Raw genomic sequence first — 26486 nt, forward strand, 5'->3', positions numbered from 1 at the left:
TCGGCTAAGGGTCCCGTGCCTGTGAGTCCGTGCGGGTCGCGCGAGTGGTGGCGTGGGGCGTGAGGTGCGTTTGTGGGGGTGAAGTGTGAGAAAGAGCTGAAGAGGCGAAGTGTTTGGGGGAGTGAAACGAAACATAATTGGATATTTGGCAGTGCCTCTGCTCGCTAGTTCGGTGAGGACAATACGGGTAGGTACTTGTGTGGATTGGAGAAGCTTGTCGGCACGTCACGCTTCCTTGAACTGTGTCATTTATGAATTTTTTGGTGACGTCGGTAAGTTGTGTGCAACATGCCCGCTCTGATGACCTTGAACAACATAATCATAATTCATTACGGAAATGAGTATGTCAGGAGGCTCCAGTGTGTGAACTGTTATGTTATGAGACTCCAGCGATATTTTTACGCATGCTGCTAATCACAGTGTTGATAAGAACAAGAATTTTGGGATGGTGGCCGATAAATCTCAAATAAATTTTGCTGCTGGGAGGGTTGGTTAAGAAAAAATTGATGCGTGGTGTTACATTAATTTTATCAGTATTGATTGTCCTGTAATCTTTAGTACATGGTGGTTGTGCATAGATGCTTATGAAAGCTTTGATGTTCCATTGAGGGGAATACAAGGTTTGTCCGATATTGTTGTTCTATCATGCTTCAGCATGACAGCTTGCTTCTCTCATTGCAACATGGTAGCACGATATTATCAATCACAGCCAGAGTAATGGAAAACATGTATTCCCATTTGTATGTTGGGTATAGTCTTACCAAATCCAGTCTTTTTTGTAATTTTGTGTAGAGAATTGGATTAAGTGTATGTGGACATATTTTATTTGTTTGGTCATCTTTGGAAAGAAAATGTAATTTAAGCATTGTTAAACCATTTCTAACCCAATTGCTACAGCTCAGTCCTATTAAGTTTTGCTGCATGGCAGCCATATAGGGTAAATGGGTTTATGAATGGCCTGTGTTGTTCATGTGGCAACTGACATGTCCCTTTCCCAGCAGTGATTTAGTTGTGACTAGCATAGAACCATAATATATCAAGTTTCTGGATGTTTTATTATCCTCCTATATTAAAGATGTGATATCCAAATGGATTTACTGATAAAATCACCAACAAGTTCTCCAACCAACATATTTTCTTGTCAAAAACATACTTTGTAGTAATGCTTTAGCTAATACATTATCATGTTTATATTTTAAGAAGGTTGCTAATTCATACTAAATCAAGAAATCAAACAATCAAAGACATTCAAAAGTACTTCAGACTGGGCACATTCCAAGGGTAGTTAGATTGTGCTGGTTTAGATTGGTATTGATTGTTTCTATTAATTGCAGGATGTGTAAGTGAACTGCCCACAAGTTGTCAATATTTATTAAATGTGTAGCATTTAGAACTTTAGGTCCTTAAAGTCATTTTGTTTTTAAGGGACAGTGTTTACCAGCATTTGTGGCTGTGTCAAGAATGGAAATGAAGGGCTGCTTAGTTAGAAAGCCTTTCCAATTGGTTTATTGTGGCATTTTATTTAATTTGTTGGGCATAGATATGAGTTGGGTAGGTAGGTATCAGCTACCAGCTAGTAGCACCATGCTAAAACAAGAAAATTAGATGCTTGGTGCTTGTGTCAGTTGTTAATGATAATGCAGACACTTATTTTCCAGGTTACAGTCTCCCCATTCCATCATGTTCCACTTCAAAAGGAAGGACAAAGATGACAAGAAAAAGGATAAGGAGAAGGACAAGGATAAGAAAAAGGACAAAAAGGAGCGGCGGATCACAATGGAGGAACTCCGCCGGCTTGAGGAGGCACGTCGAAGTCTGGTCGGCAAGACCAAGAAGAAGGACAAACTGCCCAGCGGTATCACTGCCGACTACATGGAGAGCTTTACGCAGGCAGAGCGCGAGGCGCTGGCCAGCCGGGGCGCGTTCGGCGGCGCCGGGGCACCACCGCGGCCGCCCAAGCGCGGCATCCTCAGGGGCAGCCTGCAGGACTACCAGCTGGTGGCGGACCACATCGATGACCACAACGTCGTGGCCGAGAACACGGTGCGCAATGAGGTCATTAACTACGAGCGGTTGATCCAGCGGCGGACAAGCGGCGCTAGCGGCGGCAGCGGCGCCAGCGTGCCGCCGCTGCCGCCTAAGGGGCCGCCGTCGCCGACGCCGTCAACGCCGTCCAGCTCGTCGGTGCAGCGGCTGGCGCGGCAGTTCGACACGCCGCGGCGCAGCCCCACGCTGTCACCGAGCGGCTCGCTGCGCTCGTCGGCGAGCTCCGCGACGACGCTGTCGTCGGAGCCGCGCGCCGGCGAGGCGGCCGGCCGCGGGCCGCCGACGCGCCGCTTCCCCGGCCACGAGCTGCGGCTGCCGGCGCTGGCGGCCGCGCCGCCACCGCCAGCGCGCCTCCTGCGCGTGGCGCGCCAGCCGGGCGGCGAGTTCGGCTTCGCGCTGCGCCGCTCCATCCTGCTGGAGCGCACGGCGCGCGGCGACAGCCAGCGCACGGTCATATTCGCCGAGCCGGGCCGCGGCGCCGCCGGCGCACACGGCGACACCGGCCTCCTGCCCGGCGACCGACTCATCGAGGTCAACGGTGTCAACGTGGAGACGGCCGAGCGCGAGCAGGTGGTGGCGTTAATCAGGAACTCAGGAGACGCCGTGACGCTCAAGGTACGGTGGCGCGCGGGGACAATGTGCAACTGGAGTGGTGCGGCGGCTGCGGCGCGCGCGGCGCCGGACCTCCTCCGGCTATGTATATTCGTGGGCAGGTCTGCGTGTTAGTGAGCCCCTGCGATAGTTAAACTTATTGGCATCACATTTATTTATCTCATGGTATTGTCCAGGATTTGTTATTTGGAGGAAAATCTTAATATATTGTGGGCTTTACTTTTGATATTATTTCTGATGGTTTGTGTGGGTGGCTTCGGGTTCAGGGCTTTTGTTCACCACAGCGTGTTGCATGCACATCGCCCCTTCCGTCCAGACTCTGTAATCTGGTGCGTCGGGTGATTTGCCTCCGGCCTTTTGCCGGGAGTGCGGAGGATTTTATCAGCGGCACATCGTTACGGCGCGACTGCTTGCGTCCAAGTTGTGCCCTCTTAAGCCAGTTACCTGCTGACCTTTCACTCTCAGTGGAGCCAGTCAATGCGCATATTGCGAGACTCAAACCCAGCGCCATTGGATTCTGAGTCAGCCGTTTCCCCTCAGACCACAGATGTGTCTGCGCTGTGGTAACTGATGTATTGTGTGGTACCATGGATTGCGCTCTGCCTTGGTTTGCGTCGGCACATTCCCGACACCGCCAAACCATAGCGGCCATTCTAAGGTTAGTTAGGCAAGCGGGTAGACGCATTCCGATTGTTCGTCTTATCCGACCTGACCCGCCATGATTTCCTTTGACGAATTCAATGTGTCTCTTGGAAATTTTCTGACCTCTTTTGGGACAGCAGACAAGGGAATTCTCTGTCAGCGTTTTTAGAGCTCTCCTTGTCTAGTATCGAGCGGACTTGCTCCCTATCTTGTTCCCAGCACGTGGTTGATAGCACTGCAGCCTCCGCAGCCCACAGGCTTTGGTCCGCTTCATGTGCCAAAGGAGCGCACATCTCCGTGTGCCCCGTGCGCGCGGGCGCCTCGCTCAAACTCAAGCGCTTCAGGTGCAGGCATGCGTTGGTTTGCGATTCCGCTCCGCGTCTTGTTCCGCGGCATTCCGTTCGCAGAACTCCGTCGTCTGTCCGCAGTGGGGAGATTGGCCGCGACTGATTGCTGAGGGGCGTTCGTTTTCCCGTCCGTCGGAGCAGGATTCTCTTCTCAGCAGCTTTCATCCCAGGTCGTCGCATAACTTTTCCTGACGTGCTCATGAACGGGTTTGAGCAGCATCACTCAATTCAAATCAGGGCATTGAATTTGAACTAATGGACAGCTGTCCGGACAGGCGTTCCGTTCCCACGCGGCGATCCTGATGTCCGCGTTCGCGTCGGTGGTGCAGTCGGGCAGCGGGTCGATGCGGCGGGCCGTCACTGCGGCGCAGCGGTCTGGCGACAATGGGGGCGTGTCTATCGCGCTATCGGCCGCCATTAACGGGCGATCACATCCCGGTGGCGGCTACCGATAGTCGCGGCCCTGGCGAGACGCGCGGGGCGGCGGTCGGTGACCTTCCCCCGCCGTGTCAGGTCACCGCGACCCGTCTCCCAGCCGGCGATTGGCGCGGGAGAGAATTGCTATCGCCGGCTATCGTCGCCCATTTGACACCCTAATCGCAGTGTAAAGAATCCGCCCGACACGTGGGAGCTCGATAACACTGCCGGCTGGGTAACGGCTCGGAGAGTGCCCTGATGCATCGCCGATCTTGTTCAGTGTTTAACAACGGCTTGTAGGTGCTGACTGGCCTGTCGGCACTAAGTCATTCGGTAATGGCCGTATGGATTTATGGTCAGTTACACAGTTCCCATGATGAAATGCATGGACTGCGAAAGCCTTAATTATGCTGTCGATGATGACAAAGTGTGCCAGACTTTTATGGGCGAGATTTGCAGTTAGCTCAAGTTAAGTGGTAAGTACAGATGCCTGTTTGACATGTTACCATGAGAACTCATAGTTTGGGAAATGCGTGCTTTCGATACAGAAGTTCAAACTAAAAATGCGAACAATCCTTACCGCGACTTCCTTAGGACTTGTGCGCAGCTGATTCAGCCAAATGCGATGCTATTCCGGTGATATTTCGCCATCAGGGTCCGCCTCGCGAAGCCGTGGTGTTCACGGAAATGTATGAGTTCCCGGATTGATGGATTTGTTGATGTTTGCAACCCCAGCGATCGAGTGGGTGTAGGGATCGAGTAGCGGCCGCCTATCAGGACTCAGGCCGCTCTTGTCTACGGCGATGTTCTGACGGATGACCGCTATCTGATGGCGGTAGACGTCAGCTGTTGGCTGTAGTGAGCGGCTATTTTTCTTTTTGGATGCAATCACGGCAAAGTCTTCACCTGCTCCGATCGAAATTTCACATGCATGCAAGCCATCAGTGCCGCCGCCTCGCAGAAGTCATCATCACGCAGTAGCCTCCGTGACTATCCACACCTGCTTGACGCGGCCGGCTGTTTTTGTTCGTTGCGGGTACCGGGTTTTGTACTGTATATTCTTCTCGCTAGTAAATTTACAGCTTTAGGAGCACAATGTTGACCCAGGAGTCGACGCGGCTCCAAATCCTAAACAACGCCGTTTATTAGGATTCTGGAAATATTACTTGCAAGCTTACGGAATCATGTTTATCGTCATTTTTTATTGTTAAGATCACTATAAGGTCAACGCTGTTCAATTTTTATTTCATTTTCTTCGCGTGTGACTTAGACTTCCTCGTAAGTGAAATACCGTTACCTTTCGCAAAAAAGTGCCCTGGTGGCGACCATGCGGCTGACTGGTTGTGCCAGTTAAGGGTGTGTAAATATTGTTCGCTTTATAAGCTCTTCGTGTTTTCCATTTCAGTCTCAACCTCGTCTCTCTGGTCTAGATTATGGTCGTGCGTGGCATGCGTTGTTGTGGTAAACCATTGCTCGTCAGAATGGTTTTGTGGTTCAGACATTCATCGCCATCGTTGCTATGGCCACCATGGTCACCATCGCCATAATCCTCTTCGTAGTCTTATGTAATGTCCATCCGTACTGGGCATCGCCTTTCTGGTACCAGGGTCCGAAACTACGAAAAGGAATGGTGATTGCTAGATGGTAGATATTGGCTATACATGTCAGCTACGGGGACGAAGCCGGTTTCATCTCCGGCTTTGGTGTCGTGGGTTCGGATTCGGCTTCGGCTTTGGGCCATTTTTCTCGAATGGCTTTGGCTTTGAATTTGGCTTCGTGTCATCTTGAACGGTCGGCGCCGGATCCGAATTCGACATTTGTAACAGTTGGCTTCGGGTTTGGCTTCGAACGAGTTTTGAATCATGACTACGGCTTCGGCTTCATGTGATTGTGAACCGGTGGCATCTACTTGGTCATGGTGATCAGTTCAGGCAGTTAAGCTTCACTTCATAAAAATGGCATTGCCCGTCCCGTCAACCCAATATGCCCCACAATCTTTCAAGGCTGCGGCGCATGGATGGCTGATACCCAAAACCAGCCAGCTAGGTTTCGTCACATGCCATTATGTAAACTTCTACAAATCCGCAGGTTACACTGTAGTCCCTCTTGTCTGTGACTGTTTTGCAGACAGCTACCTCTTCAAGGTGTTCAGGACAGTTAGCACGCCCTTGTCTATATTCCTTCCTATTCCGCTTGACGCTTCTTCGGGCCGGGCGTCGCTCTCACGTGTCAACGTTGGTCGGAGTTGGAACTTGGCGACAGTTTTGCACTGACAATATACCTGACAACATTGACTAGCGCGCCAGTGAAGGTCACGCTGAAAATGTGGAATGTTGGGGTGGCCCGAACTGCCAAATGCGTGACGATTGCCACGTGTGTACGCCTTTGTTCTGTTTGTGTGTGGTAATCGCGCTTCTGCGATCAGGCCCCTTTGGTTTAACCCGCCCCTCCCCCCGTCACCTGCGGCCTCACTCTGCGACGAGGGACGCGTCCGGCGCCCGTCCCCCCGGTCAGCATCGTTCACTCCCCGTCCGTCAGCCGTCAGTCAGTGACCTGATGACCGCGACAGCTCTCGTCGGCGGGCACAGGACTGAAGGGGAGGGAGAGAGGTCCGCTGGTGCCGCCCGGCGCCGCTCCGTAGGACCTGATGACGTGATGACCGCGACAGCTCGCGTCGGCGGGCACGGGACTGTGGGGGAGGGAGAGAGGTACGCTGGTGCCGCCCGGCGCCGCTCGTAGGACTGATGACGTGATGACCGCGACAGCTCGCGTCGGCGGGCACGGGACTGTGGGGGAGGGAGGTCCGCTGGTGCCGCCCGGCGCCGCTCCGTAGGACCTGATGACGTGATGACCGCGACAGCTCGCGTCGGCGGGCACGGGACTGGGGGGGAGGGAGAGAGGTCCGCTGGTGCCGCCCGGCGCCGCTCCGTAGGACCTGATGACGTGATGACCGCGACAGCTCTCTCGGCGGGCACGGGACTGTGGGGAGGGAGAGAGGTCCGCTGGTGCCGCCCGGCGCCGCTCCATAGGACCTGATGACGTGATGACCGCGACAGCTCGCGTCGGCGGGCACGGGACTGTGGGGAGGGAGAGAGGTCCGCTGGTGCCGCCCGGCGCCGCTCCATAGGACCTGATGACGTGATGACCGACGCTCGCGTCGGCGGGCACGGGACTGTGGGGGAGGGAGAGAGGTCCGCTGGTGCCCGCCCGCGCCGCTCCGTAGGACCTGATGACGTGATGACCGCGACAGCTCGCGTCGGCGGGCACGGGACTGTGGGGGAGGGAGAGAGGTCCGCTGGTGCCGCCCGGCGCCGCTCCGTAGGACCTGATGACGTGATGACCGCGACAGCTCGCGTCGGCGGGCACGGGACTGTGGGGGAGGGAGAGAGGTCCGCTGGTGCCGCCCGGCGCCGCTCCGTAGGACCTGATGACGTGATGACCGCGACAGCTCGCGTCGGCGGGCACGGGACTGGGGGGGAGGGAGAGAGGTCCGCTGGTGCCGCCCGGCGCTGCTCGTAGGACCTGATGACGTGATGACCGCGACAGCTCGCGTCGGCGGGCACGGGACTGTGGGGAGGGAGAGAGGTCCGCTGTGCCGCCCGGCGCTGCTCCGTAGGACCTGATGACGTGATGACCGCGACAGCTCGCGTCGGCGGGCACGGGACTGGGGGGGAGGGAGAGAGGTCCGCTGGTGCCGCCCGGCGCTGCTCGGTAGGACCCGCTGACTCACGGCCGCCCGGTGTCCGGTATCGGCACACCCCGTCCTCCCCTCTCCCCCTCACCCGCCCCCCGGCCAGTGGGTCAGGCCCACGCGGCGCGGCGGCGCGCGGTAAACACCGGCCGTGTGGTGGCGCCGGCTCGGCACCGGCAGCCTGCCGCGGCTTGTCGCAGAGGTGATGTAGCGCACGCAGTCTGTCAGGCTAGCGCACGCAGCCGCTCAGGCCGGAAAGCTGTCGCCAGTTGACATGTTTCTCCAGCTCACACCCAGGGCTTTAGCCCAACGTCAGACGTAAAGCCGGGGTCAGCCATACCATACCAGTCAGCCGTAGCCCGGTTAGACCCAGGGTCAAACATTTCCCTTTGCACATTCAGTGTTACGTTCCGTCCGCTTCTCACTGGAGCTTGAAAGGATAGACCTAGCCTGTGGAAGGGCGGTAGTGGGGGGGGGGGGGGGGGGGGGGGAGAGTGGGCGGCCTCTGAATGACACCCCTGCGGCGCCTCTCGATCCGTGCTGTGCGTGTCGGCACGTCCAGGTCGCGCGCGGCGGCCGTCGGCGTGGCGCAGCCCGGCGCCGCCACAAAGGCTGCTCGGCGGCGGCGCCGGCGACTCCCGTCCGTGATTCGGTCCGACAGCGCGCCGCTGTCACTCTCGGCGACTCAGACAGCGCGCCGCTGTCACTCTCGGCGGCTCTGAATGGCCGTGATTCACGTCAGCGCGAGCGCGCCCGCGCGGCAGCACGGCGGTCCGGCCGCGCGCGCGCGCGCGCCGTCCGGACGCGACGCGCGCCGCCTGCTGTCTCTGCCCACTTCCTGGAACGAATGCGGCCGGCTCACGGCAGGCGAGGACCGGCGACGCGGGGCTGCCGGGGTGGGCGCCGCAGCAGGTCGGCTCGTCCCCGAATTTGGCCGCCGCGACGGCGCGCTGTTGGCGTCACCCGGGCGCTGTCTCGCTGCCGATTGGTTGTCGGGGGCGGGTGGGGTGCGGGTGCGGGATGAGCCTGTGGCTGCTCGGCGGTGGAGGTTGCTGGGTTAGTTTCTGATCGGCAGCTGGCGGCAGTAAGCGGGATGGTCCAGTGCGTGGAACCTGCAGCATTAGTGCGATCGTTTGGGTGGTAGAACTCATGTGAGGTCGAGTGCCGTAAGATCTGGTGATATGGATCGTCGAACGGTCCAGTCAGGCGGCCCAGAGAGTTTTTGGAACATCGCAGAATTAGATCACTTAAACGTGGTGTGTCGCGAGGAGATGCTCTCAACTCGCTGTTGACAGCACCGTCGACAAATGTTTGGTTTCAACAGTTTTCCGCCCTGAGTGGATTGGTGGGGCTTGTAGTCCTGTGGACCTTCGCCTTTCGCAATTACGCGACCATTTAGCAGCCCATGTAACTCGTGTTCATCAGTGAAGTAGCTTTTCCCACCATCCGTCGCGTCAGGACCAGTGGAGCACGCAGCGACCATTACATGTTGGCCGACAGGTCCCAAGAACGCGGATGTTGATACTATCAGTTCAATGTAACAGGCGGGTCGTCGGGGAAGGTTGCGGATCACAAGTTCACTGAGAGGTGGACTCTCGCTGCGGCGCACGGCGCATGTTTTGGAAGACTAAACGTGTTAGATAAGCCGGTTCTAAGCTGCTCTTTCTGTCAGCACGGACGTGGCGTCTCCTTCCCCGTATCTCATAGGCCGGTTTGCTCTAGGCACGCAACAAATAATCAAAAACGCCCCGGTGTGTTCAGGATGGTAATTTAGCAATCGTTTCGGCTCCTTGCATGGCGTGTGAGAACGCCCGCAAATTGTTTGCTGCACGCCTGGCACCAACAAAGACTTCTGTTGCTCAGGAAGTAAAGGACAGCGGTGGGAACAGGCAGATAGCCGTGAGATCTTCCCCACCAGTTTGCGTGCAGTAGAAAGTTAATGTTGAAAGTAGAAGAATATTTTATTCATTATAATGCACGCATATGATTATGCAAATACATGCCGCAACATAAACTGCAACCACAAAACGAGGAATACGCAGCGGGACGTTGCATCCGCTCTCTTGTTAACCGCGGTGACGTCAAATTCTTCATAGTCTGCAGCCCCACGAGACGCGGGGAGAAAGCTGGGCGTGCTTATCTCACCATCGCTCGTACCGAGATGAGCCGTTTTAGACTGGCATGTACTCAACCCGTCGACAAACGGCTTTAAGGCTTTAACAGCGGGTATGTTTGCTGTGTTTAAGTTCGGCATTTGGGCCACGGTCGTACCGTACCTGGCATGCACGTTGAGCCTCAACCCGGCAAGTCGTAAAATACTCATATATGCTAATGGTAGTTTTTCTATTTAACCCCTCACCTAGTACTTCTGTACGACTTTGGGGTATGAGAGAGGAAATATCGGCTTGGGTATGGTATTCCGTTATTCGGATGGGTGTATTGGAATGCTTTGGTTTTATGCATTACTTGTAAAACATGTATTCCAGTGTTTATTTTGAATTGCGTTGACTTTCGTAATAGATGCAGAAGCAGTTCAATTTAATTTGTAGATTACGAGCATATCAGGTCGAGGAAGTATGATAAATGTTAGAGGTACTCAAGAACGGGGCTTTTTTGGGTGGCACGTACCTATGCATAACACAGGTCGGTAATCGAAAGACGGCTTGAAGAAGAATTCGGCTCCCATAAACAATTGCGTCACGACAGTGAGCTTGTACAATATTTCCTGGTCAGATTTTCCGGGAATGAGTAGAAAATTATTCTTACGGAGAGAACTTCTTCATCACCGATAAATTACAAGCGCATCTGGTACAAAAACTACAGGTGCATCTGGTGCCAGCACGTGTGGTTCGCGCTCAGTTTTTGTACTAAAAAATGGTCATAACAGACGACACCAAAACCGCATACTCCCTCCTCAGTGGTCTTGTATTGGGGCCAAAATTTACAGCATTGCTGAAAAGTGGAGACCCCCAGGAAGAAGGATACTAATGGAATCGAGAAAATGCATGGCATGTAGCTCAAAAGCGCTTTCTCGACAAGGCTAATTAGTTTCAAATCGGACGTTTGTAAACTATTAATACTTCTATCTTTTTTAGCTAAGTGGGAAGGCATACCTCCTACTCCTCATATTTCGCCGGGTGTGCGGGGAAGTCTCGTATGCCCGGCGTACATAAGTGTAAAAGTGGGCACATTTGCAGGTCGGTGCGATCGACTAGCTGTACCGAATGGCAATGTTCACAAGTCATTTGTTGCATTCCAGCTCGTATTTGTTTTGGCGGACGCGATGACCAGTATGCCTTAACACGGGTGCAGCCAGGATTTTCTCAAGAGAGGGACTGGAGCTCGGTTCGTAGGCATCGCGCCGATTTTTAACCTTAAGTCGGGAGTCATCTGTAATAAAAAATACAAATCGTTGTCTGAAGAGGGGCACCGGATCCCCGGGCAGGTTCCCGGACACCTTCCTTGGCTACGTTCCTGTGCCTCGGACTGTTGGAGTTAAATAAGCTGCAGCTCCTCGAGACTGGAGCGAAGAGCTTGTCATCATTATCTCGCCACGTGCCTTTCCAGGCCTTACCTCGGCCCTGCTGGGGTGTCGCAGCTTGGCCGTCTGCCGTGTTTATGGCCCGTGCCCAGTGCATGACCGCGGCCTGTGTTTGGCCGTTCCGTATCAGCGTCCAGTCGCGGGTTGTGAGGTCACCGTGCCCGCCGATGCCTGGCCGCGGCCGGCCGCTCGGTCGCGCCAGACAGGGGCGGCGGTCGGCGCGGCGGCCGGCTGGTCCGTGTTCAGCCGAGCCCGGTCGATAGATGGCGTCAGCCGGGCCCGCTCTGCCTGGACTCAGTCTGCCGCCGGACCGCCGACCACTCCCTGCTGCCCTGTGGGCCACGGCCGCCGACCCATCGACAGTTGCGCGGCGACCTTTGGACCGGGCCGACTGCGGCGAACCGGCGTTCAGCGCATGACATTGGATCGGCAGTTTTCTGATGCAGTCGGTTAATGGAGTGAAATGAAGTCAGCGCGTCATGGTGGAGTTCAGTTGTTTGTCAGAGAGTCAGCGGTCACGGTGCGGTGCGATATTTCCAAGTTCGAAGTCCGAAGGCTTCCGACTGATATCTGACGGGTGGTTTTTATCCGAGCTTCGTCTTCGCCGTATCTATTGCAACGCGCTCGGGTTTCATTCACGTCTATCTCGTCCCTTGCTCGTGCGGTGCCGCGGCTTGCGATACCGTACGTTTACACGAGTCTGGCACAACGTCATCAGCTTCAACGTACCATACCAATCATACCCGATGATTTCGCCTCCTGAGCCGTGCCGATCTGATGAGATGCGACGTTATCACGTGACGGGCTCGGCCGGGCGCCAGGCGGCCTGTTGACCTCTGACCCGGCGCGCTCCCGCGCCGGTGACCCCTGACCTCCGCGGCCGCCGGCGGCTGTGCGGCGCGCGCCGAGGCGAGAGTTCAGCCGTCTGCAGCGGCGGCCCGACGAGGCATCGATTCGCGGACGGGCCGGGCGGAGTGGCATGCACGCGACACGGGACGCGTGACGCCCCGTGGCGCGCGGTTTCTCGGGTGACGCAACGGCCGGACGCGGCGACGGGCGCGGAGGCGCGACCGACGGGTGTCGCCTGTCCGCGAGCTCTCGCCCGTCCGCGCCGCGACACGGCGGCCTCCCGTGGCTCTGTGGCGTGCTCGCGGCGGGACACGCCGAGTTAGTCTTATCTGGAGTTCGTTGTGAAAGATGGGCGTCATGTATGGAATGAGAAGAAAGGGTGTAATGCGTCTGGTTAGAAAGCTAACTGAGAGGTGTTGTGACCTTTTTTGGGAGAGGACATGGATAACATAATAGCTGAAGTTGAAAGGTGGCATGCCTTATTTGTAAGTGACTGTACATTGATAACCGCTGCGAAGTTAGCAGACAACGTTAGGATAGCGGTTGGAGAGCGTCGCAGACGACACCAGAGTCCATCCTCGTGCCTCATTCTGGTCCAGCGCGCTCGTCAAAGTCATGGGGAATCGTCAGCCCGCTTGTTGTCGTTTCTCTGCCCGTCAGGGGTTTTGTTTTCCTTCGTGTCAGTGCGGTGATGCAGTAGCCGCGGAATGACTGGGGTCGTCACCCGAGCTGCGTCCTTATACGGACCCATACTGGCGTGTGAATTCTTTCCATGGTATTAAGAGGTGGGCTTCGGCCACGCAGTGCAGCCGAGAGTTGTTCATCGGACCTAGGCAATTGCTTAGTTTCCCGGTCGCCGACTGTGCCAAGGCGAGCATGTCGCCGCACGCTTCACACGCCGAGTGTGCCACGACGTCCCCCGCCACGACCTTGGATGGCCCGCCCTCGCCACCCTCCCCGGCGCCGGGACATGCGGCTTGTTGACGCACAGTGCGAACCGGTGGGGGGCCGATGGCGCTCGTTTTGGTGATGTGATGTGTTTGTGTTTGTGTGATGTTATCGGGCGAGGCATCCGCGCCGCTGACAGGTGATGACGGTCGTGTCGTCGACGCCCATGCGCTGGCGCCTGACCGGTTTAGCTGATGACGGCGCTTACACTCGGAGGCGTGGACCACCGCTCGATGAGCAGTCCGAGTGTTGCGCGCCTTCTTATGACGCACATAGGCGCAGCTGGTGCGCGTGTGGACAGTCACATTGCTCTCTGTTACCATTATGCGAGCTTTGTGTCCTCGCACTGTTGGGACATATTTTGTGTCAGGCGTTAGCCTCCTCGCAACACTCGTTACATTCTTGCACTCGTTCTCTTGTCGTCGTCAGATCCCCTGTGGCCAGGCGCCACCGATTCCTGACCCCACTCCTGTTTCTCTCATGTAATCATTCTCCTGTCGCCCTTAGATTCTCTGTACCCAAGCGCGACCGATTCCTGACCCCATCCCTGTTTTTCTCGGGCACTCATTTTCTTGTCGCCCACAGACCCCGTAGGGCCAGGCGCAGCCGATTTCTGACCTTACCCTGTTACCCTCTTGTTCTCATTCCCTTGCCGCCTTCAGGTCCACTGAGGCTAGGCGCCACCGATTCCTGACGCCGCGCGCCCCGTCGTCAGGTGCCGCCGATTCCTGACGCCGCGCGCCCCGTCGTCAGGCGCCGCCGATTCCTGACGCCGCGCGCCCCGTCGTCAGGCGCCGCCGATTCCTGACGCGGCGTGCCCCCGTCGTCAGGTGCAGCCGATTCCGGAGGTGTCGGAGCTGTCGCAGCGGCAGGCGGCGGACGGCACACGGGTACCAGTGGCGGACGGCCTCGACCCCGTGCGGCGAGACGGCACCCTTCGCCGCACGGGCAGCCTCAGGTTCGCCAACAAGGTAGGTCACGACCCTCCCCCCCCTCCCCCTTCCTCATACACCCCGGGCCTGTCGCTCGCCGGTGTTGCGGAGCGGCCGCGACCGCAGGTTGCACGGGCGGACGTGGGATGTGTGACGTCCTGTTTGATAAGGCGGCGACGAGCGGGACTCGTGACCAGGCATTTTGAGATGGGGCAGGCTCGCGTGTCCTGCCGGTCTGGTGGTATGCGGCGGTCGCACCTGGCGAGCGAAGCCAGCGGGGCGCCTGTCTCTCTGTCCTGCCGTAATCTCTGTCACAGTGGTAAATACGCGAGCTCTCGCGTTCTTATCGTCGTTTTCCGTAACTCGTCGGTGTACGCTGCGCATCCCTCGCCGTCTGCTCTGTCCGGGGCCGTGGCCTGCCTCTGCCCGGACCGGCGGCCGGCACAGACGGCGCGGCCGGGGCGGGGCGGGGCGGGGCGGCCGGTGGGCGGCCGGCGGGCGGACGGGCGCGTGTCACCGCCGTCAGCGTGACCGGCTCGCGGCCAGGTGGTGTGTGCCCCGCGCCGTGACGCCAGCGCCACCGGATGCGGGCCGCCCGCCCCACCGACCGACCGGCCGACGGGCGGACGGACGGACGCCGCGGGACCCGCCGCCGCCGGCTCGGAGCGTCGGACGGGGCTAGAAGCGGGCTCACGCGGATTGGGTCGGCCCGCCGTCTGGCGGACGGCTGTCGGAGCGTGTCTCCGCGCGGATAAGGCGCTGCATTCCGCCGCGCCGTCGTGAACGGTCACCTGGCGCGGCGAGCCGGGCGCCGCTTTCTAAGCCGGCCGGCGCCGGCCGCGACCCGTCGGGCGGCGGCGTTGGCCGCCTGAATATGCATGTCGGCGCGGCCGCGAGCCGTGAACGCCGTCCGTCGGCCGGTCACGCGGCGGCTCGCGGCCGGCCGGCCGTGACCCGGCGGCAGGTGGCGGCGCCGCGCCCCCGCCCGCGCTCCGACCGCCGACGCACCCGTCCGGCGCGGCGCGCGCGTCGCCGCCGCCGCGGAACACGGACGCTCCACCGCGCGCGCCGGGCTCGGGCGGAACAACGCGTCCGCGACGAGCCGTCGTGTCAGAGTTGTGTGCCGTGATCGCGGTCGGCGCGGGCGCGGGCGCGGCCGACGCCGGCGGCAGCGCACTGTGGCCTCGCGGTCGCGGCTGACGCCAGTCGAGCCGCGTCACGCTGGCCGGTGTCGGTGTCGCGTTGCGGTCGGCCGCGGTTGCCATAGAGTGCCGGGCCGGGCCGGCCGGGCGAGGCTGCCGCGGGCCGTGGCGGACGGAAGCGGCCGGTGGCGGCCGCGCGCGCCGCCGGCCACCCACGGTCAAGGCCGGACGGACGGGCGGCGCCACAGACCGCGGCGCGGTCGGCCGACTCTGCCGGCTTCACAGGCGGCGTCGCGCGTGGAACGGTCTGTGGCTGGGTTGTTCTGGGGAGAGTGGGTCGGTCAACATGCAGGTGGAAAATGGCGTTCGTGAAGTGATGCGACTGGACGGTGGATGGGTCAATACGGTCGTTGGTGGTTCGGTGGGGTTGTGGCACGAGTTGGATATTTTGCCCTGGCCGAAAACTTGTTTGGTAAGTTTGCAAGACTGTCATTTTGTTCTTCCTTACGGACGCTACCTTTAAAGTCGAGCTGTCCTTGCCGAAGGAGGAGACATGCGTGAAAATCCCTAGTCCACAACTGCGATGGACCATGCATCACGAATAACGCAACTCGTGCGCTCGACATTCCCATTTGGACGCGGAATGCCTGTCGATTTTTAATGGATTGTGCTCTGGCCGCGTCCGGCGGAAGTCCTGACAGACAATTAGTCAGCGCGCCGCGCCTAGTCTCGTGGGAGCGCGCGGCGCCGCCGGCTGACGGCGGCCGCGCCGGAGCCGGCTCCGCCCGACGGAGCCGCTCAGGACGTCCTGGGGTGGACCTGGCGCTGCTGACGGCACGCGCGCGCGGTGGTGTAATCCGGACAGGGGTCCCATGACGTCTCTTGCGCTGACGTGGGTTCGCGAGCGTCAGTGTGTGCCGTCAGCAGCGTCCAGATAGGAGCCGTCCTCGGTCGATCGGTGCCCATCGCTGGGGGACCGTGACGCTAATTGCGGTAGTGGTTACTCGCTTTGATGAATGGTGCGGAGCGTCACTGTCGAGTGCGGCGTTGCTGTCGACCATCGTCAGTGGACGGGCGGCCGGCTCTGTCGGTCCATGTGGCCGCCCCCTGCTCTGCTGGTGGTCCGTGGCGGTGGAGCGACGTGTAGGCACGGGTCGTCACGAGCCACAGAACATGGGACGGCCCTGAGTCCGTCAGTCGCAGTGGAAACGCCTTGTGGACACGCCCAGTAGACACGCCACTACAGTCGTTGCCAGTGATCTCTTCACATCGAGGAGTGGTTATCGCTGTCGTGCATCAGTGTCCGCCTATGTGAGACAGGCTGCCTTTGGAAGGAACTGTGGGAGTCTTTCATTCGAGGGAACTGTTGGGACTTGTTGGTCGCGATGTTATCTTTTCTTGTACGCCTGCGCTTGTTTCATCACGCCGTCTCTGGATGCAGCGCATTAGCTGTCGGCAAATCCAAAGGCCTTGCGTTGTACTGAGTCACACGATCGCCTATCAGTCGTGTCTTGTCTGGCCGTGGGTCGGGCCGCGCTGTTCCCGTCAACTTATCGCCGCGTCCTCGTCACCGCGGCGGCGGCGGCGGCGGCGGCCCGGCGCGGCCTCAACCTTGCGGCCGGTCGGTCACGCTCTGGCACGCGCGGCCGCCGGGAGGAGTCAGGCGGCTAACGGTGAGCGCCGGCTCTCGCTCCGTGCCCCGGGCCGCGGTCGGGCCGCCGGAACCGACCGAGTTCCAGCCGGCCGGGCCGGCCGGTCCGATGCCCCGCCGTCCGCTGCCGACGGCGGGGCGGCCGCGGCTGGCCCCGGCCGCGCCCCGTGCACTGCGCGGCTGTCGCGGCGGCGCGGTGGCGCGACGAGGGCATGCTCGGCGCTGTGTTAGTCAGGCTGTGGGGGTTTGTTTGGTCGTGGCCAGGCTCAGTGTCAGTGGTTTGGTCGACCTTCAGGAGGCCGCGCCGAGCGTTGCGCGCACTAGCGCCTCTGGCGGCGTAGTTGGTGAATGGGCTTGAAAACTAAGGTTTGAGCAGCGGACGCTAGATGGCGGGGACGTGTAGTCGAAGCGTCGTGAGGCATAGCAAATCTCGAATGCAGTGATGGGGATCGACATTGAAGCCCTACATTGCCAAGGTCCGAGTTCCAGCAATCGAGAGTGACATTGAATGAGGGCCCCAGCGTCGTGCAGTAACGGGGTCGCAGCGTACAGCGCATAGTTGTAGGATTGGGGCCGTGTCACCCAGTCTCACAGACAGGACGTCGCGGTCGGGACCTGTCAGCCAGTATGCAGCCACTCTTGACGTTCATCTTCATGTTGATGGATTGACAGACAAAATGGTTCCGGAATGCGCCACCGTGTTGTTTGCTCGCTGGGCACTATTTGTATTAAGTTCGACAGAAACTGAACATTTGGTCGACACATTCAAATAAGGGATGTTGCCTGTATCTGACAGAACTGCGGTCAGACGTAGAGTCAAAGTGTGTTTTTTAGCAGTCTCGCATGCGTCAGAAGATTGGAAACATTTTCGGGGGCTCATGTGCTCTTCCAAGCCCTTATGAAGTACTGCAGTGTTTGGGTCCGCATGTTTGTAATGCGTCAGTTACGTTAGGTTTCACTTCCAACATCTATCCAAAGTCTCAGACACCAGGGTGGAAGGGGCCAGGGGATCACTCCATGTGTTTGGCATTAGTGGTAAGCACTGTCAAGTGTTGGCTGACCGCTGTTTTGAACAAGTAATATTTTCGTGCAGTTTTTTTACGTGAAACTGGTTACCTGTTTTCGTCACAATTTCAATAATGACATTGCTGTGTTGACTCTCTAATTCTCTTTTCATGTTTTGAGCTATCTAGCAATGACTAAACCCGTTTGTGATGCGTAGTGAGTTGTTCAAATGGCGTGTTGCGTTCCAAAACAGAGATAAAAATAAACTCCACTTCTGACAGTAGACGAAGTGGGGAAGTTTATCGGATATCGTGGGAGCAAAGCGGTAATAGAGAGCGGTGCCTTCAGGAAGACGGCCGAGACAGAGGCATACCTATCCTCCATGTCATGCATCGCTGATGCCGGGCAAGTCTGCGTACGGACTGCCGTCGATGACGAGACGGGAGGCAGATGCGTTATTCATGGCGGCGGTGGCCGGGCGAGCCAGCGGCCGGCTGCCGGCCGCGTGGCCCGCTCCGTGGCGGTCACGCCGGTGCCCTCCGCGCCGGGGAGCCCCAGTGCTGATCACCCGACAATGGCCCGGCGCGGATGGATCCGCTGCGCCTGCAGTGCCGCGGCCGTCGCCGGGTGCAGAGGCTGGTGCTGACTGACGGCGGCGACGGTGCGGGGTCGCCGGGGCGGCCGTAGGTCACGCCCGCTGGGAGGTGCACCTGCCACTGGCCCAGACGCGTTGCCCCGGCCAGCTGGTGGCAGCCGTCGGGGTGGCGTTGTCCTGCACCCCGCTGTGGTCGCTGTCGTGCCATCCGCCCGGCGCGTGTGGCGACGCCGGTACAGCACGCAGCCGCGATAACTGGACCCAGTCCGGCACTCACGTGTCCGGTGCGCTGCCAGCGGTGCCGACGGAGGCGGCGGCTGCAGCTGCTGTCCCCTCCACCGGGATTGAGCGGCTGGGGACCGGGACGTTGGTACAGGGATGCCGTGACCGTTTGAACTCGGGCCGCGCGTCCGGTGTTTGGCCGTGACGCTATCGGTGACGCCAGATGTGTTGGGCATGCCACAGAGCCGGCTCATGCGCTTCTGGCGAATACTCCCGACGGCATTTCATCCTCGCAGTCATCACGCGGTGCTCCACCGGCCTTTCCCCAGCCGCTTGCTGTGTAATTCTGACTTGATGCCATTTGTCACACCGCTCCTCCGACTGCGGTCGCCGTGCTTGACCTTATTGTTGTTTCCCATATACCTGTGTGGGGAGATGGCGGTGCCCTTGCCCCGCCCGTGCGATCCGACTTCGTTTCGTTCGCGCCGGCCGTGAGGGGCCGCGCCGTCTGCGTTTCGCTCGACTGACCCGCTCACGGTGGCGACGCGCACGCCTGTTTGTCCACGCGGCTGCCGGCCGCGGCGACGCTGGCGCCGACCCTGGCCAGCCGCCTCTCCAGATTTCTAATGGGTTGCGTGTGTTTGCGTTGTGGGCGGTGTCGGCGGCCGGACGGGACGCACCGGCGCGGACGTCGCAAGATGGATCGGAGAGGGGCGGCCCGGCGCACTCGCGCTCGCCGCCGTCGCGCCGGGCCCGGTGCGGCGGCGCGAGGCTGCAGGCTTGCGCGCAGCCCGAACGACGCCTAACGACAGTCGTTAAGGCGCTCTGAGAACGGTGGGTCACGTTGGTAGGCTATTCAGGGCATGCAACGCTATTAGTGCGGTATCTTGTTCGACCTCTTGTCTGTCCAGCGCCCACGCTAATGTTCCCAGCTGCTGCTGCAGTTAGTTGATGGAGGGGACCTGCCGCAGCCGGGCGGCTAGCTGGCGGTATCTACGGACTGGTGGCTGTGAAGGCCTCCAGATGTGGCACGTTCGGACAGTGCAAGCCGCCCTGGGCCAATGCCTGGCGGTGATCCCGACACGGACGTGCTCGGTTTCTGATGCGAGGAGCCTGATTGCCAGGCTGTCATGCGCGAGAAGTGGCGGTTCATTTCCGCAGTTGACGGGGTCGTGCAACACGAGCTGATCAGGCGACCTCCGATGCAGCAGACGCGGTAGCAGCACGGCTAAAAGCTCTGGTCAAAACAAGAGCGGGATCTGCCAGCATACATCAGCATTGCGGTGTCAACATCGGGAACAGCCGCGTGGAGCTTTCCCGCCCGGATCCACCACGCCATGTATGAACTGGAGTGACACAGTTTGTTCACCACACCGTGCCTCCGACCGCACCGGACCCTCGGTACCCGAAGCTCCGGGCGCTGACGCTTCGTGAACACGTGCTCGGCCGCCGGAACGCAACCCTCGCCGCGTTTGTCGCCCGACTCTCGCATCGGACGCGAGCGCGGGTCCCAGCTCGTCGTCGATCCATCAGCGCACGGGGACCCGGTGACCCGGAGCCGGTGCGGCCCTCTGACCCCGCGCCCGGGTCGCCGTCTGGGGCCGGCGGCCGTCCCCCGGGCGCGTCATCAGCTCGTAATTGGCCGGCCCGCCATTCATGGGGGCGGCGATGCGTCAGCGCGACGACGTGTCGGCACCGAAAACCCACACACATCGGCGCGCCGGGCTTTCACTCGCACCGGCCCTGCGCGCGTGCCCGAAATTATGCGGCGCGACCGTGTTTGCGCCGGCGGCTGGCGCGGTTCGGCTCGCCTATGCACGCCGCGTTCCCAGCTGGCGAGGGCGGTGGTCCGGCCCAGCTCCTCAGCGGACCGATGCGTGCAAACGGCGCGCTAATCGCGCCATTACTCTCTGTTAATTATCCCGAGATGAACAAGGTTCGGGTCAGCTTTTTTCAGCGCGTCGCCTTCGCGCTCCACTGCCGCCGGTGGGAACGGCCGCAAGATTAACGGTGCGAGCGCGCGCTCCCCGACTGATGGGCCGGCGCAGTGGTCGTTACACGCCACATTAGCAGGCCGCGACGGTATGTTATCAGCTTCCTGCGTGCGTTTTTCCGTGTCAGATACCTGCAGACCGCGGAAACTGCTTGTCCGTGTCGGTTATCTGCAGTACTCGGGAGCGGCTCGTCCGAGAGCGGCCGGCCCATCGTGTTTTGTTCGCTCGGCGCTATCGGGCATCAACTGTTCGCTGCATTAACCACTCTGTCACAGCCCTTTGCTACAGCCTGGTTTCTGTGTCGCCGGCAGTGCCGCTGTCTGCCACCTTCTGTGCTCACTCTCTCGACACTTGCCGGGGTGGACTCCTTGTTGTGGCCGCGCGCTTCGGCCACGCCAGGCTTTGGAAGGGGTGCCGGAAGTGCGGTGCGTAGCGCGCCTGCGTTTGCCACTGCTCGTCTGGGAAGCCAGAGATACGAGGTTCGATTCCCCGCGATGCCCGCCCTTCCTGCCAGTTCGAGAGGCAGGCGCCGCCATATAGCCTTCAGCAGCTGGGTACGTCGTAAAGCCCCAGTGACGACAACAACAGGCTGCGGGAACTATACAGCATGTCTGATGCTGGCATGTGCCGAAGGCGAGGCCGCGGGCGTGTCGTGCCATGAGCGTCAACGTGGAAACGCCAGGGTGGCCTTCTACTTACCAAAATGGTACCACCCGCGCCCTGTTGGACGTGCCCGTAGCGATAGGTGGAGGCGCTGAGCCTGTCTTTGTGGGCGAATAAGGGACGCTCAGCTGTCCTTGCGCACCGACGGTCTTAATGCAACCAAACTGTTTATTTAATATGTAAGACTGATGCTTCGTTAAGTCACCGTCAGGATAGTGAATGCTGCCATGAATGTAATAGTGTTGCTGTCCTTCGAGTGCGTTTCGTAAACGGTGTGGTCTGGGTCATCCCACGTCAAGATCTAGCCAGCCATGTTTAGACCGGTGAGTGCTGGCACGAGAAGTTTGATAAATGTTAACATGAAAGCGAAACTTGTTTGTTTGTAATGGGATATATTATTGCTGACATCGCTTCAGGAGTTTGTGAGAGTATTAAGCTCGCATTTTTGATGACTTGATGATGTCATGTACTCGCCTCCCTGAGCGTCTTGGGAAATTCGTGTGATGATGAAAAAGTTTGATGCCTTAACAAGTCACTTGTATTCCATGACTGGACCAAGTAGAGTCGTCGGAAACAACGACCGTTTTAAAGGTCCCCGTTGAAGGTCCTTTGGACCTTGTCGCAGATTTGTGCGGTTTTCAGCTTTATGAATGCATACATGATCTTTAACGCGGCACTTATGCGTCATTATATGCGTAGAGGCTTAGTTCCGTAATTCCGACGGTTCGGAATGTAGTGGATGTATGAATTACGCGCAAGTTTTGAGCTTACATAGCTTGATTAAGATAGGTTCAACCTTCTTTCTCATCGAACGAAAAGGAACCTTTAAGGAAGGGATCTGTGCCAAACACCAAATGCAAAGTGGCCCGTTTGCTTTTTGACAGCCGTGCACATCGCTCGAGTCCCGGCTTCTCTATGCGTCACGGTGCCGGCCGTGTCAGCTGTGAGTTTGTGGGTCGGGACAGCTGTGGAGGCCTACAGCCGGTCGGTGTCCAACGGCGTGCCCATCTGTGAGCGGTGATTGCTGGGGTCCGTCCTTGGCCGTGATCAATGGGATGGTGAGTGTGGTCTGGTGCCTAACCATCGCCCTCATGTCGAAATGTCCAGGCCCTTCTGTCCGCTTCTGTAAATTGTTCTGTTTCAATAGTCCGTAGTTAAGCTCGTTGTCGTGGTGTCGACGATGATTTTACATATCGGTGGTATCGCTTGTTCCTGATGATGCCTGATGTGCGGGAAATTTTCACTGTCTCATACGCTTTGCACTTACGTCCCAGAATCCCTCGAACAATTTTGCCCTCCTCTTCCCCCTGCCCTGCCATCGCGGAAGACGCGGCTGCGGCCACGCCGCTCTGGCGGCCGTCAGCCGGCGCTGCCTGCCGCCAGGCGGCGCTGCCTGCCGCCAGTGCAGCACCCACCGCCTGCGCGGACAGCGTCGTCGGCGCCGCCTCCCGTCGCCGCAACCTGTGGTTATCTTGTTTACCGGGCGCACGGTCGCTGTGCCGGCCGGCCGGGCTTACCCTTACCCTGACACGGATTGCGGCGGGCCTGGCGGGGCCGTAAAATCGGGCCCGCCACGCCGCCGGGACCGGCGCCGGTCGCCGCGCCGAGCGTCGCCGGCGGCGGGCGGTGACCCTGGCCGGCGCCGACCCGCCGCCGGTCGGGGGTCACGCCGGCGCGCACGTCCCGCCGGCCGCCGCCGCCGCCGACAGCCGGCGCGCCCTTGACGGTCGGCGCCGGCAGAGGGGCGCTTGCAGGCGGCGCGGCAGGACGCCGGCGCCGCGCCGCCCGCGCACGCCGCCGCTGATTCGTCCCTGGCGCGTCGGAGCGCCACCCCGGATGTGTCTCGGCCTCCTCCGCATGCGGCGCCTCAGCGGACGCTGGCGCGAGCTGACCCAGCTGGAGGGCGACCGTGACGCAACGGCGCGCGAAGCCGGCCAGCGTCACGCCCTGCAAGCCCGCCGGCAGATGCGCCCGATGAGCTCGGCCGCCTTCCGGACCTCCGTCGGCCGCGACCGCGTGAGCTGCGTCTCACGCGCGGCGACCTGAGGCACCGGTGGCGGGCGGCGGCGCGGCCGGTCGGCGGGCGGCGCGCGCCGCCGGCCCGTCCTCGGGGGCGCCGGCACGTGATCTGGGCCCGCCGCCGCCGCCGGCCGTTTGGCAGTGGGGCCGGCGCGGCTACGTGCGGCCGGCCAGGGACGCGCCAATTATCTGGACATCGGGCGGCGGCCGACCGGCGGAGGCCGCTGCCAGTGCGCGGGGCGCTGCTGGCGTCCATGGGTCGCTGCTGGAGGGAGATGGCGGAGAGGTGGAGCGGAGGACTGCTGGCGTTGGGAGGCCACTGGCCGGATCCGCTGGTGCTCAGGTGCTCAGAGGCCACTGTTGGTGCACGGCACTCCGGGGTGCTCCGCTCGGGGGCTGTCGACTCGCCACGATGGTCGCTGCATGGCAGGGCTTCACCCCACCGAGGCCACTGACGAGCCCCTGGGACCCGGCGAAGGGGAGGGGTGGCGGGAGGAAGACGTTCGGCTGTGTTGGAACTGGGGGCGCGTCTCGGTCAGACCCGAGACGGCGGTCTGCTGCCCGCAGCTGCTATTAGTACATGGCCGGGTTAGTGGGTCAGTTCGGCTTGTTGACGCAGCAGCGTCCAGGCCATGTAGTCACCTTGTGACTGTAATGCCGGTAGTGTAGTGTAGTGCCGGTAGTGTAGTGGTTAACGCGTCTGCGTTAACCACTGCACGTCTGGGAAACCAGAGGTACGGGGTTCGATTCCCCGCGGCGCCCTCCCTTCCCGCCAGGGTGAGAGGCGGGCGACGCCATATAGCCTCAGCAGCTGAGTGTGTCGTAAAGCCCCAGTGTGTCGTAAAGCCCCAACGACACACACTGTAACGCCGGCCAGTCTGACTCTGACGTATAGCTAAGAACCTTAACCATGCTTTTATGCTACGCTGGAGTGACCACTGAAGTGCCACAGACAGTTCGCGATGCATTTTTCCGAAGCGGTTTGCCGGGATGTGTGCGAAGTTGGCGTTTACGATAAGGCGGAGTGGTTAAAACAAAATCCCATGCTTTGTACATATTTTCATGATATTGCCGTGCGTGAGTTGAAGAGCTTCAAAGGGAGCCGTCTGTGAGCACACAGCGTCAGCTGTCACCTGCATAACCTGGTAGCGTTCGGAACGTTCAAGACTCCACGGCTCCTGTCCTTCCCGGACGGCGGGGTGTTGCCCTCAGCTTTGTATTGGAGCGCTGAGTCGAATGGCGGCCGGGCTGGCGGCGGCAGGGGAAGCCCGGCGACCGTCCGCGGCATCGGTCGGCTGCAGAAACGCCACCGGCCGTGACAGCGGCCGTGTTTACATCCTTGATCTGCCCATGAAACGGGCGCGTATCAGCGTCAACATCACGACGCTGCGCGGGTGGGCACCGGGCGCAGGTCAGCAGCTTTGCTCCGCTCGGCCTTATCCCGTCGGTGATGTGGTCGCACCGTACCCCTCCCGGGTGCATGGTCAGCAGCACAGTGAACACTGCTGCTTGGCAACGTGCTGCTGCCTTGCATGGAGCGAGATGCGGCTGCTGATTGAATGAGCGATGCGGCGGTGGGACGTGTGCAGACAGCAGCTAATGGTTGGCGCCCACCGCTCGCCAGTGCTCGTTCGAAAATCGATTTGCCGGGGGAGGGGGCATGATGTGGCGAGCGATCCCGTCCCGGGCGCATTGGAAGCGCGCAGGTGCACAGGAAGCTGAGATTGAATCGCGTTGCGTGCGAAATCACGGAACTCGGTGGCGACGCATTCGTTTTTCTTTGATTTTTGTTGCTTAAAATACACCATTTGGCGACAGAAAAACCGCCTCGCGAGGCACGCCTGCATGCGACTAATTGCGCTTTTTATATGTTGGGGCACACTAGCTTGTAGCTATGCCGATACGATCGAACTCCCCAGGAGCGTGCCTTATTGATAGGAGCAGTTTGGCGACGTCGGTACGCTCGGATCAAAATCGTCGACCAATACGGATGCGACGGGGCGGTGCGTTTTTACGGGCCGAGCGCCGGCAGAGCCTCCTGGTGGCGGCGGCGGGCGGCGCCGGTGCGGCCGGCGGCAGCTCAGTCCGGCTCGCCCCGCCGCCCGCGCCGCAGCCAGCCGCGCGAGCGCGCGCCCCACCGAGAGCACCGCCGCGCGGCGAGAGCGAGAGTGACCCCTGCGCATGGGCCACGGCGCCCCGGCCGGCCGCCGCTGACACTCGGCCGCCATGCTCGGCACCTTCGAGAGCTCGCTGCGACGCGGCGAGCGCGCGCGCGGCAGCTGCCGCGGCCGCGGCCGCACCGCCTCGCCGCGGCCTGGCGCGCCGCCGCCGCCGCGCCCGCTGGACGTCGCCAGCCGACGCCGCCAGGACGCCGTTCGGCTCGGGGCTCGGCCTGGCTGGCTCGCCGACGCCGTCGGTGGCGTCGACGCGGCCGGGCAGCGGCCTGTCCGACCGGCCGCCGGCCGGCTCTGTCGGCTCAGCCAGCTCCGTCAGTTCGGTCACCAACCGGCTGTACCACTCGTCGACGCTGGCGTCGGCGGCCAAGGCGCGCCCGACGCCGGCTGAGCGGTCCGCCGAGCGGCCGCTGCGCCGCGAGAACCTGCTCGAGCTGGCCTCCAAGGTGGTAAAGACGTCCGACTTTCAGGAGGGCAAGCGCGTGTCGCAGCTGATCACGCTTGAGATCAGCGACGAGGATGAGCGCGGAAACGGGTTCGTGATGAAGCGGCGCCGCTCGCTGCCCAACATCGCGCCGGGTGCCGAGCCGAGCACGCCGCGCGCCCAGCGGCGCCGCGCCACGGCCGGCGCCCGGCCGCGCGCCGCCGAGCTGGCCGCCGCGGCCGAGCCACTGTACGGCAGCTTGGACCGGCGCCGCGTGGCACGCAAGGACGGCTACCAGCGTCGACTCGGCAGCGACGGCAGCTCGGCCAGCTCGTCGCCGGCGCGCTCCGACTCGCCGTCGCCGCCGGGCTCGCCGCCGCCGCCGGCGTCGGCGCCAGCGGCCGCCCGTTGCCGAGCCAAGTGCCACAGCCAGCCGCGCCCGGAGCGCGACAAGACGCCGCCGCCGTTCGAGCTGACGCTGCGGCGCAGCGAGTCCGTGCCGGCCAAGTCGCCGGCGCGGGCCGAGTCGCGGCCCCCGGTGAAGGCGCCGCGGCCCGCCAAGCGGCTGCTGA

At 60.5% G+C, this 26486-nt stretch overlaps 1 protein-coding gene across 1 annotated transcript; it reads left to right on the forward strand.

Moving 5' to 3' along the window:
• Window positions 1–26390, forward strand: LOC119089798 (disks large homolog 1). The gene is made up of 7 exons (XM_037212615.1): window positions 1–172; window positions 1659–2166; window positions 2419–2661; window positions 13924–14064; window positions 23263–23313; window positions 25895–26025; window positions 26387–26390. The coding sequence occupies exons 2-7, from the start codon at window positions 1681–1683 to the stop codon at window positions 26388–26390; spliced, it is 1056 nt and encodes a 351-aa protein (XP_037068510.1). The 5' UTR covers window positions 1–172; window positions 1659–1680.
• The last annotated feature ends 96 nt before the right edge of the window (window positions 26391–26486 follow it).

The sequence above is a fragment of the Pollicipes pollicipes genome, unplaced genomic scaffold, assembly GCF_011947565.3.
Source record: "Pollicipes pollicipes isolate AB1234 unplaced genomic scaffold, Ppol_2.1 Scaffold_3087;HRSCAF=3621_pilon_pilon_pilon, whole genome shotgun sequence".
In the NCBI taxonomy this organism is placed as follows: Eukaryota; Metazoa; Arthropoda; class Thecostraca; order Pollicipedomorpha; family Pollicipedidae; genus Pollicipes; species Pollicipes pollicipes.